A 14,647-nucleotide genomic window follows, 5' to 3' on the forward strand; every position below is an offset into this window, starting at 1 on the left:
GGCTGCTCTCCATCGCGGCCATCACTTGGGGGTGTTTTGGTGTGTCTGAGCCAAGAAAAAGTAGTGGCACTTTTGGGAATCCCCCAGTGCCTGGCTCATAGGACCTTTTCCAGGGAGCCCCCCAAGCACGGTTCCCCAGCTGTCCCGTCCCGAAACCCCACACTCTTCTCCTGGTCTTGCTGCTTCTCCTACCCACAACACAACCAGGCAAGCCACACTGTCAGGTTTTAAAAGGGGCCTTTCTCCATTTTATTTTGCCTGAATAAAAATCCTTCACAGTCATAAGAGAGATACATATACATATAGATCTTCGTATATATATATATGTATATATATACACATACATCTGTACAGATATATATATATATTCACTGTAGAAAATTGCAAAGGCAGTAGCTCTTCACATCTTTATAACCCAATGGAAACATACAACAGACTAGCAGTAAATTGTGAAACGTGGTGTAAGTTTAACAAGAATTTCCTAAATGGGTACACCTTTGCTGTACAAAAATCCCCAAATGTTGCATTTTATTTCTTTATTTTTCAACCTCTTTTCTTTCAATACACTGACCAGAAGCAAAGTCAAGACAACTGTGTTTGGAAGTGACCAGTGGACAGGAGAGACACCCAACTTTACGTAGTTCTTTTTTTTAATATTTTATTTTTTAAGTATATATATAGATATATATATATAATTTTTTGGATTTTTTTTTTTTTTTTGCAAAATCTCATTAAACGCAGTTCAGAGAACCAGCAACAGTCAACGCAAAACAAACAGTAACAGAGTTGAGTTCAGAACACTTCTGGTTTGAATTCACAGTAAGAGCAGAGACAGAGAGACCGAGGCTTCAAGAAACAAACAGAGGAAAGAAAGCACAAGGCTAGGATTGAATTTACAGTTGGGTAGGTCCAAAACATTGGATGAAGGGCCTAACGCAGAGTCCTACACACAGACACAGCCTGCAGCTCACCCAGCGTCAGAGCGGAAGGCTCTGGCTGCTTGTCCGCGGGGTTTTTATTGCTGGTGAAATCAGACAACAGGCTTGCTCAGGGCACCAGCTGGCCCAACCTGACGTATCTCTGTCGGGAAGCTGGGTTTTGGGTGCCTATTGATCTGCTGAAGAACAGACATAGAGACAGGTGACTAAGCAACGTGCATTTATTTAGGATGAGGAAACCCTCACAACCATACTGCCCAGTGCAAGGCAAAGGCCAAGAGAGAGTCCGGACGGGCCGCCTCTCAACTCACAGCGTTTACCAGGTCCGAGTGAGTGCAAACGAAGACACCTTGGAGGAGTCCCAGCTCTGGGCTGGGCTCTGCGGGGACACCGCTGTGTGGAAAGGGACTGCATAGACATTGGCCAGAAGTGCAGCATTTTTGCACCGGTGGTGGAGCACTTTTGCGCTGGTGGTGGAGCTCTGCCCACGCACATTTGTTCCCTTCGGCCACTGGAAAGGAACCCACATGCCACCGATGCGGGAAAGGGCACCTTTTCCTCCAAGAGGGCTCCTAGGACAGCCTGGTTCCCAGGCCCAATGGCAGTGGTGAAGTCTTGGTCTCCCATAGGTATCTGGCGGTCACCACTCATGGCTCTGCGAGCTGAGATACCCCTGGGGACCCCGTGGCTCCCATGTCGCTGAGCTAAAGGAGAAGACCTGTTGCAGGGACCCAGTGACAGTCATGGGATGGGTGCCAAAGGCAGACGGACCCCATGTCCTGGACCCCAGCCTGATGACCTGCTGGACATGGGCAGCTCTGGGCTCTCAGAGCAAATGGGGACAGTCAAGCTCAAGCCACTGGTGCTTATTTGGAGCCAGGCCTGGCCTTGCGTCCCTTTCCAAAGAAGGAGAGCCCAGGGCTGGAGCTACAAAAGTCTTCAAGGGAACGTAGTCTTGCCTGCAGGTATCAGAAGTGGGAATAGCCCCTTTCAAATCTTTCTAGAAAAAAACTATTGCTTTGTGACAGAAAGCAGAGAGAAAACAGATCTGTAAAAGAGCCTTAAAAACACAACCCTTCCTGTCAGAGGTTGTCCCATGCTCTAGATCTGACATGATCCCCTTCATCCGGAGACCAGGGAGGAGGCTTGCCCTGCAGACAAAGAGGCTCAGTTCTGGTTTTGCCAACAGTCGCACTGCCAGCATGGAAGGTCCTGCTGGGAAGCCCACACCTGCAAACTGGATGTGTTCCCAGTCCCTTGTTATGCTGGGGACCAGGTGGCATGGGTGCTGTGTGCCCCTGCAGACCAGGGCTATTTGGATGCTCCTTACACCCCTGTTTGCAGAGGGTGGGAGGACTGCAGAGGCCTCGGAGCTGGCAGGGTGTGCGGGTGTAATGGTGTGAAGTCCCACACAGTGACTTCAAGTGATTGCAAGCCATGGGGATGTCCTCCACTGGGAAGCAAGATTGCTCTTGGAAGGTAAAGCAGGACTGTTCTAGCTGATGTGGGACTGACGGGGAGAAGGTGAGGACCAGTAGCCTAGAAAGCTCATTGGAGGACAAAATTGGACAGGCCACTGTCAGTGGGGGCTTTGGGCTTTGGCTCCTGCTTGCTAATGGAAGTATCTGGGAGAGTGCTGGGAGAGGCACCCGCTGTTCCTAGGACAACGGGATTGTGATGATCTAAATGAGTCTGGGGAGTGTGGAGAGCTGGGGTGGAGGAGAGGCAGGACGCAGGCAACAAGATGAGCAGTGTCTTCAGCAAAGGAGCTTGGTGAAAAGTAACCGTATAGAGTGGTCTTTCAGTCTTGGGCTAAGGGATTAGGTTAGGATAGAGGCCAGCTGGACCCGTAGGCCATCTGGGACAGAAGTGAGGGCTGTCACTGCACATCACTGGGCTTTTGCGGTCTTGGCAGGAATGAACCAGGAAGGCTTGGCATGACCACAGAGCAGAGGCATGGTGAAGGGTCGTTACTTGCCTGTGGCCCAGACCCACGGAGCACCCTTCCCCAGGAGCGGTGGGGCATGGCTGTGTGGGCAGATGAGCACAGATCTCACACTGGCCCATGCTTGGCATGCCCAAGGCTGGGACCAGGGTGAGAAGCCTTCATGGAGCTGCTAAACTAGAGAGGACAGGGCCTGCTTTATGGTCCCGAAGACAAGTGTAATGGCTTGGCATGCATCCAGATATATAAACTCTCTTCTCCCCAAGAGAAAAGGGAAATTGCATCCATGGTACTTCCTGGGATCAGCCCCTGGTCCATACTTCCCCTGGGTGACACTTGGAGCTGGTTGGCACAGCCAGAGAGTGTGGGGGTGATTAAGCAGTCTGGATCATCATGGACAATTGAGTTCATCCATGAAACAAGAGAAAACAGCCTGCTTTCTATCCAGTCCTAACCAGCACAAGAAAGGCCCTGCACAGCCCTGCAAACGTTCCCAGGTGGCACCCAGCGGAGCAGCTCTCCAAGCAGCTCTATCCCGTGCCAGCTCGTATCCCCTTTCCCAGTCCACACCAGCCTCATCCCTCCCCTGGGAATGCAGGAGGCAGCTCCGAGCACACAGTCCAACACCCTCCAGAGATCTTTGGTCACATTGCTCACAAGCTCACTGTCCCAAGCAAGCTATAATGTGCCACTTGATGGGCAGCGGTGGAGGGGGTTGGTCCTTCTCGTGGGCAGAGCTCATGGGTGGCAGGGGTGCAAGGGGAACACTGCTGGGAGCCAGTCTTTCGGCAGGGAGCTCTGGAGTGATACGAGGCTCCCAAGGCTGGGCAGAGGGGACTTCAGCCTTGACGAGGGGGCAGTTGCGAAGGCCTGGCTCAGGATGAGAGCAAGCGTTGAAGCAGGACAAAGTGACACCAGGCTGCTCTGTTGGAGCCAATCCAAAGCAGATTGCCCTTCTGGCAGGTGCTGCACCCGCTCTGATTCTGCTGTGGCCAGCGAAAGCTCAGAGGGTGCTGAGCACCCTCTGCATAGCGCTCAGCACTTGAGCACGACACCTGCTGTTACTGTCGATCCCATTCACCAATATAGAAGCCACAGAGCTTTCTTGTCTGTTCATTTAATCGTTGTATATACAGAACTGGGCTGTTATTTACATCCAAGTACACTTGTCTCCGTATAACGTAGCAGCAAAAGAGCAACCATTCGATTCCTATCTTGGTTAACAAGTGTGGAAACCCGGAGGTGATCTCCATCCGGCATTACGCCAGTGACAGCAGGAACGGTGTAGCTGGCTGCTGCGAGACGGCAGCAGAAGCTAAGTGGGACTGTGTGAAGCACAACAACGCGCGATAGTTGTGCTGTTCACGCCCTGGGTGAGTGCTGGCTGTTTGAGGGGAAACTAGCCCAGCTGGGTGGACATTTTACAGCAATAGGAGCAAAATCAACCTCAAAATGATAGTGGAGCAAAGCAGCCCCACTCACAGCAAGTGATGAGAAGGGCTGCTTACACCTTCCCCAGCACCGGGATAACCTGCTGAGCCCAAATCCTCATGGATGGAAGTGCTGGAGTTGATAAATGTCCCGTATGTGCTCGTATAATGGCCATGTGCACGTGCCTGGAGCATGACTCAGTTGCCCACACATGAGTGATGTGCCGCTGGAGATACTCCAGGTAACCCTGTCTTCACACTGCTGGGATGGCTCTCCCATAAGTCTCGGGTCATATCGGCCAGCCCTGTGTGTCTGATATCCCAGAGCATCTCTAACGGCTCTAGACCTGATGTGCGGGCAACTGACCTGAGTCCCCATGACCACAGCCATTGCCACTGGCCAATGTCAACTTAGAGATGACCTGTTTTTTCAGTGGAGACATTGATCACCTGCAGGATTTTGAGGGCAGTACCTGGACTTAGAGAATTACACCGAGTACGTCACACTGAATCCCATCAGCTCCAGAGCTGGCTGAACAAAGGTGGAGGGGAGGATTGGGCTATGGTCAAACCCAAACTCTGAAGGTGGGTTTTATGGGACAGAAACATTTTATCAGCTCTGCATGAGCATCGGAGAGATGGGACATTACTCTCCTTGGCCGCTCCTAGGATATGTCATCAAAACACTGGACTGGCACCCCTTGGTTATCTTGTTCCAAAGCAAAGACCACAAAGCCTCACTGCAAACCTAGCTTGTGATGGGAGACCTCATCCAGCCAGTGGGTAAAAGCTGACATCAACTAGTGCCGAAGTCTGGAAAGAGCCAGGTGAGCTCCAGTCTGGGCAGATCTGAGCACAAATGACAGGAACCTAGGTGTCCCACCAGCGTTTTGCTCCATCCCTACTGGGCAAGGGGCAGTCACTTCTGAGAGCCACTGGTTGCCAGCATGCAGCTGCACAGCACTAGCATATGGGAGAGGACATGATGCAGACCAGTGCATCCTGTTGTGGGGAGGATTCCTGGAGTGAAGGAATCACGCATGGCACTTTGGGTAGCGCACTTGCCAAAAATATCTGTATTTTGTGACACCTTTAATGCTTTGAAACTCCAGCTTAGCTAAGGAGGTGGTTTCTGCAGGTCAGCCGAGTGCTGGGGGGGTGTTGGGTCAATCCTAATAGGGAGAAAAGCACTATCAGCAGCACAACTTCTTAGTGGGTATCTGCAGAGCTCTGTGTCATCCAGGGAGTAGGCACGCTTGAGGTTGCTCAGATCTGGATCAAAGTGATGAAGGGTGCCAGCGCTTTAGCAAGGAGCTCTGTGAGAAGGCGTCCCATAGACTGATGCTGGTGTCCATTGCTCTCGGTTATTAACACAGCAGGGAATTGTGGCATACACCTCCTCAGCAGCAGATCCTCAAAACTCAGCCACTGTAGGTCTTCTGGAGTCACTGGCTGAAACCCCGGTTCCTGTGATGCTTAGTGGGAACCCAATTGTAACGTCAGAGGGGCTGAGAGGAGCAAATTTGGAGAAGATCCACCAAGTCATTGGACCCATCTTGTGGCAAGGGCATGTGTTGTTGGTGGGATGTTTGCCCTTTGTGTGGTGTCCTCAAAAATGCCCATGACAGGCAGCTGAGACTGAGCTTCTTTGCGATTTCTCTATGCTTTATTGTTTTTCCCAAGGACTGTAAAGCCCTTCGCAAGCACAGATGCCTCACAACTGCTTGGGGAAAGAAGACAGTGGGGGTTTATCTGATGGGGAAAGAGAGGCACAGAAAGCCAAGATGACACAACACACCAGATCTTCAGGCCTGACACTGTTTGTGGGGTGTTCGACTCCCTCGTAAAGGCCCAGCAATAAAATAGAGGAAGACCTAAGATTTACCTGGCCAAGCCTAAGTGTGCCCGGTGCACCTGTGTGTCTCTGAGGCCCCTGACTCCAGCTGCAGCCCGTGAAGCACCAGAACAGAGAGGAGGGTGGAGATGGGGACTGGGGTCCTGCCTTGACTCCAGCATGATGTGGCAGTGGTGCACCAGTGAACCCACTTGCCCTTCCCGCTCCTGCCCTTGGCCTGTCAAAGTCTGCTGCTGGGTGGCACCAGCACAGAGCAGCACTTCTTCCTGAGCACGGTGCACAGGCATCATCCGAGTGCTGGTGCGCTGCAGGATTTGTAGTAGGACTAGTCTCCACCCCCTTCAGGGATCAGACCTGACCTAGTCCCCCTTCCTGTGGCTGGTCGCTGGAGAGGACCTTAGCCTGAGCTGCCCTGGCATTTGCGTTGTTCTTTCTTCCAGCTCCAAAGGCACAAGCAGAAGCGATGGGAAAAGCTAGGTGCCCTCAACTCAGGCCTTGAAACGCCCCTGTCTCATCACACATCTCCATTTTCTACAGCTCCAGGAATTGCTGCCATCCACCAACAGTGCCCTCGGCAGGTCCTGGCCAGTAATACTGTGTGTTGACCTTGGCTGGAGGTTGATGGGACAAACTGGGGACTCCTTTGTCCCGCTCAGCCTCTTTGCTCAGTCTGGAGCTCACCACAACAACATTTGATCCCAACTTGAAGGTCAGACCTGGTCATGGAGAGGAGGAAGCTCTGGGGGAGGGAAACAGAAAGTGAGTAGCTTCAGGGCTTTTGTTTGGAAGGTCTTCTGCCACTCAAAGTCCTGAGGTTCTTCCTTGATTCGCAGATGAATCATGATCTGGGCAAACTCTCCCTGCAGTCCCCTCACATGGACAGCCCAAGAAGGCGTATTCTAGCTTTATTCGTCTAGCTGCTCCCTAGGGCAAATGCTTCCTAAGGATCATTTGCACTGATTCTTTGGCCGCTGCTCAGACGGTGCAAGTCCTGTTTTACAGCACTCTTCACCTTTTATTGCAGATCATTTTACAAAGGTGTCCATGAAAGGTAGGACCAGGCCCACTTTGCCCACCTTTTAAAGCTGAAGGCTGTTTTTTGATGCATGCATCATTCTCAGTGACTGTGCATATAAGTTTTGGTTATTCAGCCAGGAGCACAAGCACTTGCATGTCTTTAAGCATTGTCCCGTCTTATGATTGCTCAGGGTTAGTAGCTAAATATTTTCTTAAACTGGGCCTGCATTTTCTCTTTGCCTGGAATACGTCATATCGTGTGGGATTGCTAAGGGCCCTATTCCAAATGGCTGTGCGGGAGGCTAGCACTTGCCTCGCAGCCTCATTGCTGTCTAGCTGTGATGCTGATATGTGCTCACTGCAACTCCTGAGTGAGGTTCAGATGCCTTTTTGTAAGGAGACCCCGGGCAGAGAAAATGCACCGAAGCATCACTCTTTTGGAAATGGGATTGCACAATTGCTCACTACCCACCAACGGGCAAATTGCTGAAGCTTCAGGTTGCATAAACATCCCACAGGTCTGGGTGGTTCCCCACGCCTTGATTCCACTGACTCTGTGGGCTCGCTCAAGAGCAAGAGGGCTCTTGAGAAGGTAAACTAGCTTGGGTTTCTGGGATTTTTTTCTTGCTGTAGCCAACTTGAATATATAGGAAGAATAGTGAGACCAAGGCAGAGGAGGGAGGGCATTTCTGCTCCCAGGTTGGTCAGAACCAAGGATGGGAGTGGAAATGAAGAAGGAAACCACAACAAAAAGAAAATGCAGCATATATCAAGCTCTGCTGAGCCTCAAAAGAGGCTCCTGCTTGGCAACTGTTCCTAGTTGGCTTTGTTACCAGGACAGGCTCATCCTGCTCCTCGAGGATATCCTAACCTCTTGCAACCATGGTAGCCATAGGCTGGCAAAAGGGAGTCATCTGGTAGAGATATGTCTGGTTTCACTGAAATCAGTGGCCAACCTCCCACTGACTTCACTAAGACCACCGTCTAGACAGGATACTTGATGCAGAACAGTGAATTTGCTCATGATCCCTAGAGCTTTGCTCCATTAGCCAATGTGGCTAAAAATGCCCTGAAAAAACCTGCCACTTTGAACTGTTTTGCTGCACATAATGCTTGGAAAACCAAAGAAACCAAATACAACCCTCCAAACCAACCAACCAAAGAGGGGTGAATTGTTGGGAGAGGGGATGGCAGCCTCTAGCGAAGTAACAGTCACGGCAGATTACAAAAGAGCCAATTGACCCTCACCAGCTGTACTAGGAAAAAAACCAAAAGAGATGTTGCATTATCGATAGAAAAACAACGCACATCCACAGTTATTTTACCTACAGAGCACAGAAGAGTAGAGTAGGGGAGACGGAGCTTGGTGTGAGCAGACTCACACCTCTCCTATGGTAGCATATTATCCTTCGGAAGATCACTGGCTTGAGTAGGTAGTACATGCACAGCAATAAAAAAAATTACTTGTATTGTCTTGGTCCCACCTCAGATCTCGGTGGACTCTATTCGCTCGAGTCTGGAGGGAGTCCATGGTTTTTTCTCCTCGGTGTGCGGGGGACTGGTGGCCTTTGTGTTCATCTCGTTCACCTTGTGTTCCAGGAGCTGGTTCTTCTGGTACATCTCCACGTAGTTCAGCTGCAGCTGCTTCTGGTACTTGATGACTTTCTCCTTCTCTTCTTGCCACGTGCGCCGCTCTTCTTCAAAGTCCATCACCTGCTGCTCCCGCTGCTGCCGCTCCAGCTTCAGCTCCGTCTGGAGCCGCTCCACCTCCTTCCGCAGTGTGTTAACGCTGTCCTCGCTCTGCCGCTGCATCTTGGCTTCGTCACTCTCGCAGGCCAGGGGGTCCCGCAGCTTCTCGGCCAGGTCCCCGCTGAAAGGCCCCGAAGGTCCCATGCTGGCAAGTGTCCGCTTCAGGCCGGAGACCTCCAGCTCACAGTGGTTCAGTTTTTCCCTCAGCACCTGGACCTCGCTCATCTTCCGCTGTAGCTCACTCTCACAGATCTCCAGGTTGACGCTCTTGGAGCTGTAAGAGTCCTTCAGGGTGAGGATTTGCTCCTCCTTCTCCCGCAGGAAGTTCTTACCTTCCTTGAGTTGTGACCGCAGCCCCACGATCTCGTTCAGCTTCTGGGAGACGTCCGCTTGGGAATCCTTCAGCTGCTGCTTGAGCAGAGAGATTTCGCCCGCCTTCTGGCACACCTGTGAGGGCCAAGGGGAGAGCGTGAACGAGGTGACGGAGGGGGCAGCCAGGCTGTGCAGCAGAGCTGCTCAAGGACCGAGCTCCAGCCCTTGCGGGGACCCAAACCATGCCAAGGACCCAGAGGTTGTCCCCACATTTCTGTGGGAGATCTGGTGTTTATTCCCATCTCTCGGGGACCTGATGCTGTTCCCAGCTGGAGTTAACCGAGTAGCCAAGCTGAGCGCTCTGGTCCTCGCTGGTGGTGAGCTGCCACCAGTACTTCTCTCCTAGCATTCATCTTACACAGCTAACCACGAGACTGCTGTGCCCAACCCAAGCCCTCTGCCCTCAGCAGGAGTTTACCCACCAACCTCAACGGCATCTGGACCTTGAACATGCCTGAGACAGAAACGCTGGAGACCCGGAGAGCAGCTGGGCTCTCCCTGAGCACTGGGAGTGTAAGACAAGATGTAAAGAATCAGTACTGCTTGCTGCTTATTGCTGGGGAACAGAGACGATGGGCATAATTAAATGTAAACTTGGTAGCTGCCTCCAGGCTGGGGTCTCCTGTCCTTCTGAAGCTCCTATCTCTTGTCATGAATGAAATACTTGGCCTTTCTTCCCTCCTGGGGTGCCTGCAAGGTCCATTGCTGTTCTGGTCTGGTTGGGTCAATGCTCCCCAGGCAGTACCTCTTCTCCACTGCCTTCATTTCAACCTCCACCGTCCTCTGCTATAGAAGACCCACCTGTTGCACAGTGTTGAGGAAGACCTTGAAGCTCGGGATGGTTTGGTGGCCACTGTGAACAGCTGAAGAGCTATGAGGTACACCCATAGTCATGTCCTACTGCCACCAGCTTTCCCTGGAGCTGACAGTCGTGGCTGTTTCCCGTGCAGAGATCTAACTCTGTGAGTAGCCAGATCCACACCAGAGCCTGTCTGTACCAGACACAGAACTACATTGCACTGGTTTAACTGTAGTTCCAGTAGTATAGTTACTGCCTAGTTAAAACTTACAATCCCATTCGTGTGGATTCGCTAAATGAGTGTGGAAGTGCTCTCCGTGGGCTAGCTCTTCCCAAAAGGCAGAGACATGATGAAGAACAGCTTGGATAGGAGTCAGCTTACAGATTAAAACATTTAAATTTAAGCATCTGCTTGTGTGCTGGGCAGCTGAGATCCCACTGCTGGCTGCAGTAGTCTAGGCAATACAGTCCGTGGAGCATGGAGAGTGGCTCAGTCAACAAATACAGGTGTCTGCAAATTTTAGGTTTCTTGATCCACAGGCTGAATCCCACCTCTTCACATTGATATCACTGGGTTAGCTGCTACTGGCTGAACGGTAGCAGTGAAGCAGATAATCAAAAACTCATCTGCAGTTTTACCAGTGCAAAATCAGGGAACTTACCAGACCTAACTTGCTGGAAGACAAAAAAAGACCTGGGCAGAGCAGCTGGCCAAAGGAGGTAGGTGGGACAATGCAGCCTGCTTTCTCTGGGATGCAACTTGCAGAGATTTAACAGCAAGCCACTAATAAGCTCTGCTGAGCATCTGCAAATAGCACATTACAAAACCTAATTAAGCCCAGCTTCATTGGCTTTCCATCAGGACTAGCAGAATAAGGTCTTCTTGATTCTAGAACTACTTTTTGCTTCTGCACTCTTAATAAATTTAAAGTTTCTAGCCAGTCTGTAGAAGGATTAAAATTCCTCACCTGATCAAGCCGAAAAAAATGTTAGTGCTGGCTATACAAACAGTGTAAAATGGTCTAAAAATAGAAATGGAAAAAAAAAGTAAGGCTCGAGGAGAATTAGCAAGAGGAATTTGACTTTCAGTCTTTAAGGAGAGATAAACTTATTAGCAACTGAAAACAATGCATTATAATAGGAAGTATGAGGTAAACTTGGCTATCAGTATCATTCTCAGCTCTCTCATTTTATATATTAATTTAAAAAAAATCAAATATTTGAAAAGTAGGCTTCAGGGTTGCCCAAATTCAGATGTTACAAGAATTTAATTAAATAGACTTAAACTCAATTTTGTTAGGCACAAATACCTGTGTGGAGAGATCTGTATTCACTGAAACTGGATTCAAATGCTATGCATTGGAGTGACCTGACAGTGAAGCATCATTATTAACCAGCACAAGGATGTGCACACAAAAAAGTTGCACTCATTTTTATTTATTTTAGTTAAAAACTGCAGATTTGGGGCTCAGACAAATAAGTGGGTGACCACATTGTCACTTGTAACTTAGAAGCCACTGACCCACAGTCACTGTGTGTGGCGTGCTCTTCAGACAAACGGGAGATACTCTGAGCTGCCTGAGCCCTTAACGAGAAACTCATTCCAGAGTACAACCTCTAAAGAGAAAAATCAGGAGAGCCCAGGGTCTTTGCTTTAACCAAAATGCATAAGTTTTAGTCACCTCTGGTGTCCACATGTTAATTAATTCATGTCCAGATTGCTAATTTGTCTGGAAAATCTCTCCCCGTCCATCTGCCCTCCCCCTTGTTTTCTTATTGGTGAGCTGACCTGTTGGTTTGCAAATAGTAAAACAAGATATCTCACTGCTTTGGTCTGCTTTGCAAACCTCGATCTAGCAAGGCACATAAGCATAGGCTGAGCTTTAGGCTCTCAAACAGGGCCAGGGAAGCTGGTGTTCAAACTCATTGCTAGCTCCTGGACCCAAACTGTTCAGTGAAGTCCCCAGACCTAGATACAACCCTTGGTTGTCACAATGAGGCCCTTACCTCCCACTTGGTCTCTTCAATCTTTGGGAGAAACTCAGCCTGCTCCTTCTTGAAAGCCACAAATTTCTTCTCCAGCTCCTCTCGCTGCTGGAGGAGTTGCCCCATATCATCTTGGAGTTTTTTTTTCTCCTGCTGGAGCTTGAAGATCTGGAGCTGCAAGGCCTGCTGAGCCCGCTGGGCCTTTTTGGAAACCTGCTGCAATTTGTTGGCGTAGTTTTGCCTCAGGTCCTCCATTTCCCGCTCCCAGATCTTCTGCTTCTCCTCGAACACTTGGAAGATGGCTGCCTCGCTTTTGTCCAAGTTCCTTCGCATCTGGAGGACCTCTTGCTCCTTCTCCCACAGCCGGTCTTCCAGGTCTTGGATGATGTCATCCGTTGAAGGCGAGTGGAAAGGCATTGTTTCGTTGAGATGGTTCAGTCTGTTGAACGAAGAGGTGCTCTTGCTCGAAGACCGCCCGCTGTCTGAGGTAGATATCCCGTTGTATCCCACGATGTTCTTGTCCACATAGGTTGTTCCGATGCGGTTGATGTGGCTTGTCGAGGCGCTCATTGGACCCACGTGTTGGCTGTAGCCTGTCCCGTACGTGGGCAGGCTCGTTAACGAGTTACGGCCTGAATCTGAAAGGCCTCCCACTTGGTTTGTAGTCCTGTTAAGGCTGGTCTTGTCGAGTCCACTTTTGGGTGCGGACGGGCTATTGCTGTTGGCATGGTTCAAGCTCTTTCTGTTCTCTGTCACCCCGTTGCTCTGCGGCGGGCAGAGATTCTGCATGGAATGGAAGTTTTTAGGAACTACTGGTTTAAAGGCTGAGGGTCTAACTAAGGGCTCATTGCTCTGCAAAAGGAAAAAGGACCACACATCAAACATAGCAGGAAGCTCAGTAACAACACACAAAAGAGAGACATCAGCACAGGCTGGAGCTGGTGGAGCTAAGCCATCTTTTGCTAGCTCCGTATTTCTCAGCCTTAGTAGACCCTGCACTATTTGGGTTTTAACGTGGGGGACATGTGAGGAGTTGGCCACTCACAGGACAACACTTTTATCTTCCCTCAGCACAACTGAAAAATATCTTGACCCACACCAAATCTGCATGATTTTCCCCCGGAATTCTCCTTGGGTCCTTGTAGTGCTCTCTGCAAGGAGGAGGGTTGCCACCTGCCTACTGGACCTGACCCAAACAGTTCTTTTATTTTGGCAGATTATATTTTGAAGGCTTTCTTGCAGAGAGGGTGTGTCTCCTTGTTGCTGAAAACTGAAGTAAGCCCTTGGATTAGCAGCTGATCTGCCCTAGGAGCAACACATTTCCCTCCTGTCAGCAGTCTGCTCTCCCCTATGTGAACATCGTGTCCTGCCTATGCTCAGACAGGAATACGTGGGACCTCTGGGGCATGGCCATTGCTGGCCCAAGTACAGCAATAGTGGCCAAGTAACGTGATGAGGCTGCTCTCCACTTGAACATCTGTGTTTCCTGCAGCCATGAGCAATGCTGAGGGGAGTAGGGACTGCAGCTCTGAAAGATTTAGAAAAAGGATTTAAAACTTGTAAAGGCTTTTACATTCCTTTGCCAGTGAATGCACTTGAAAAGCAAATTTTTCCTCAAAATGGGATTGATTCTTCTGTACTGCAGTTTAGGCCTGAAGTGAAAATTAACGCAGAGGAAGCACCCTTGTACTGGCAAAATTTGCAAAAGCCTTTCAGGAGAAGCAGTTAGAACAAGCCCTGGTGAGCAGGCAAGGTTAGAGACCAAAACCCTGGCGTCTGGCATGTGGAATTGAGATGGACTATTAGGGCCTGATGGAAGGTAGCAGATTAATGGCCTAGGAGACAAGGCCACCGAACACTGCAGAAATTGTACAGCGCGAGGCAGGAAACCTGGCAGCCTCCCCAGGGCACAAGTTATGGGAGTCACTGGAGCAGATCAGCACACTGTGTAAAACACCCCTGACTCTGGGGTACTTTACAGCGTCTGAGGCTCTGCTCTGCTAGACCTGGGAGAGGTTCTTCCCCTGAGGCTGATACGAGCCATGAGGACCGTGCCTGGGTGAGCAGTTATGTTGATGGGGTAGTTTTGAAACCTTGGCAACTTGTCCCTTACAAGTGACTCTGAGATTTTGATCGATACTGCACCACAGCCATTGGCAAGCAATACCTTCTGGTGGCAGTGGGTCACTGGAGATAGCCTACAAATGGCCCATAATATAAGAGTGTGACTCAGACATTTGACCTACTGAAACAAGAGCTGACTCCATCTCTCTCCCCTATCAATAGGGGAAGTGGGCACAACATCTCAACTAGGTTGGAATAACTGATGACTTCACCATGGTCTTAAATGAGCTGGAAACTTAGCAGTGAAAGGCTTGTTATTGATCTCTTGGGTTCCTCAAGAACTAGGATTCCCCTTTGTTCAATCCCCTGGAAGTAATAAGAATTACATTATCTATATATAAGAATTACATTGTCTGTATAGTAAGAATTACACTATCTGCCAGGATTACACAATGCTCAGGGCTTCCTGATCTGTGTTTTTAGAGGTGTGGA

The 14,647-nt window shown here is 50.0% G+C and overlaps 1 protein-coding gene across 4 annotated transcripts in view; it reads right to left on the bottom strand.

Moving 5' to 3' along the window:
- Nucleotides 1-220: 220 nt before the first annotated feature.
- LZTS3 (leucine zipper tumor suppressor family member 3) overlaps nt 221-14,647 on the bottom strand; it is a 62,432-nt gene continuing 48,005 nt past the window's right edge. For 3 of the 4 annotated variants that reach the window (XM_064511638.1, XM_064511639.1, XM_026121809.2), the window contains exons 3-4: nt 12,113-12,943; nt 221-9,381 (exon numbers count right to left, since the gene is read on the bottom strand). In XM_064511638.1, coding sequence (XP_064367708.1) covers nt 8,671-9,381; nt 12,113-12,943 — 1,542 coding nt within the window. In that variant the 3' untranslated portion in view covers nt 221-8,670. The remainder of the gene's footprint in view (nt 9,382-12,112; nt 12,944-14,647) is intronic. The other variant, XM_064511640.1, reaches the window with a different exon arrangement.

This window comes from Dromaius novaehollandiae, chromosome 4, assembly GCF_036370855.1.
Source record: "Dromaius novaehollandiae isolate bDroNov1 chromosome 4, bDroNov1.hap1, whole genome shotgun sequence".
In the NCBI taxonomy this organism is placed as follows: domain Eukaryota; kingdom Metazoa; phylum Chordata; class Aves; order Casuariiformes; family Dromaiidae; genus Dromaius; species Dromaius novaehollandiae.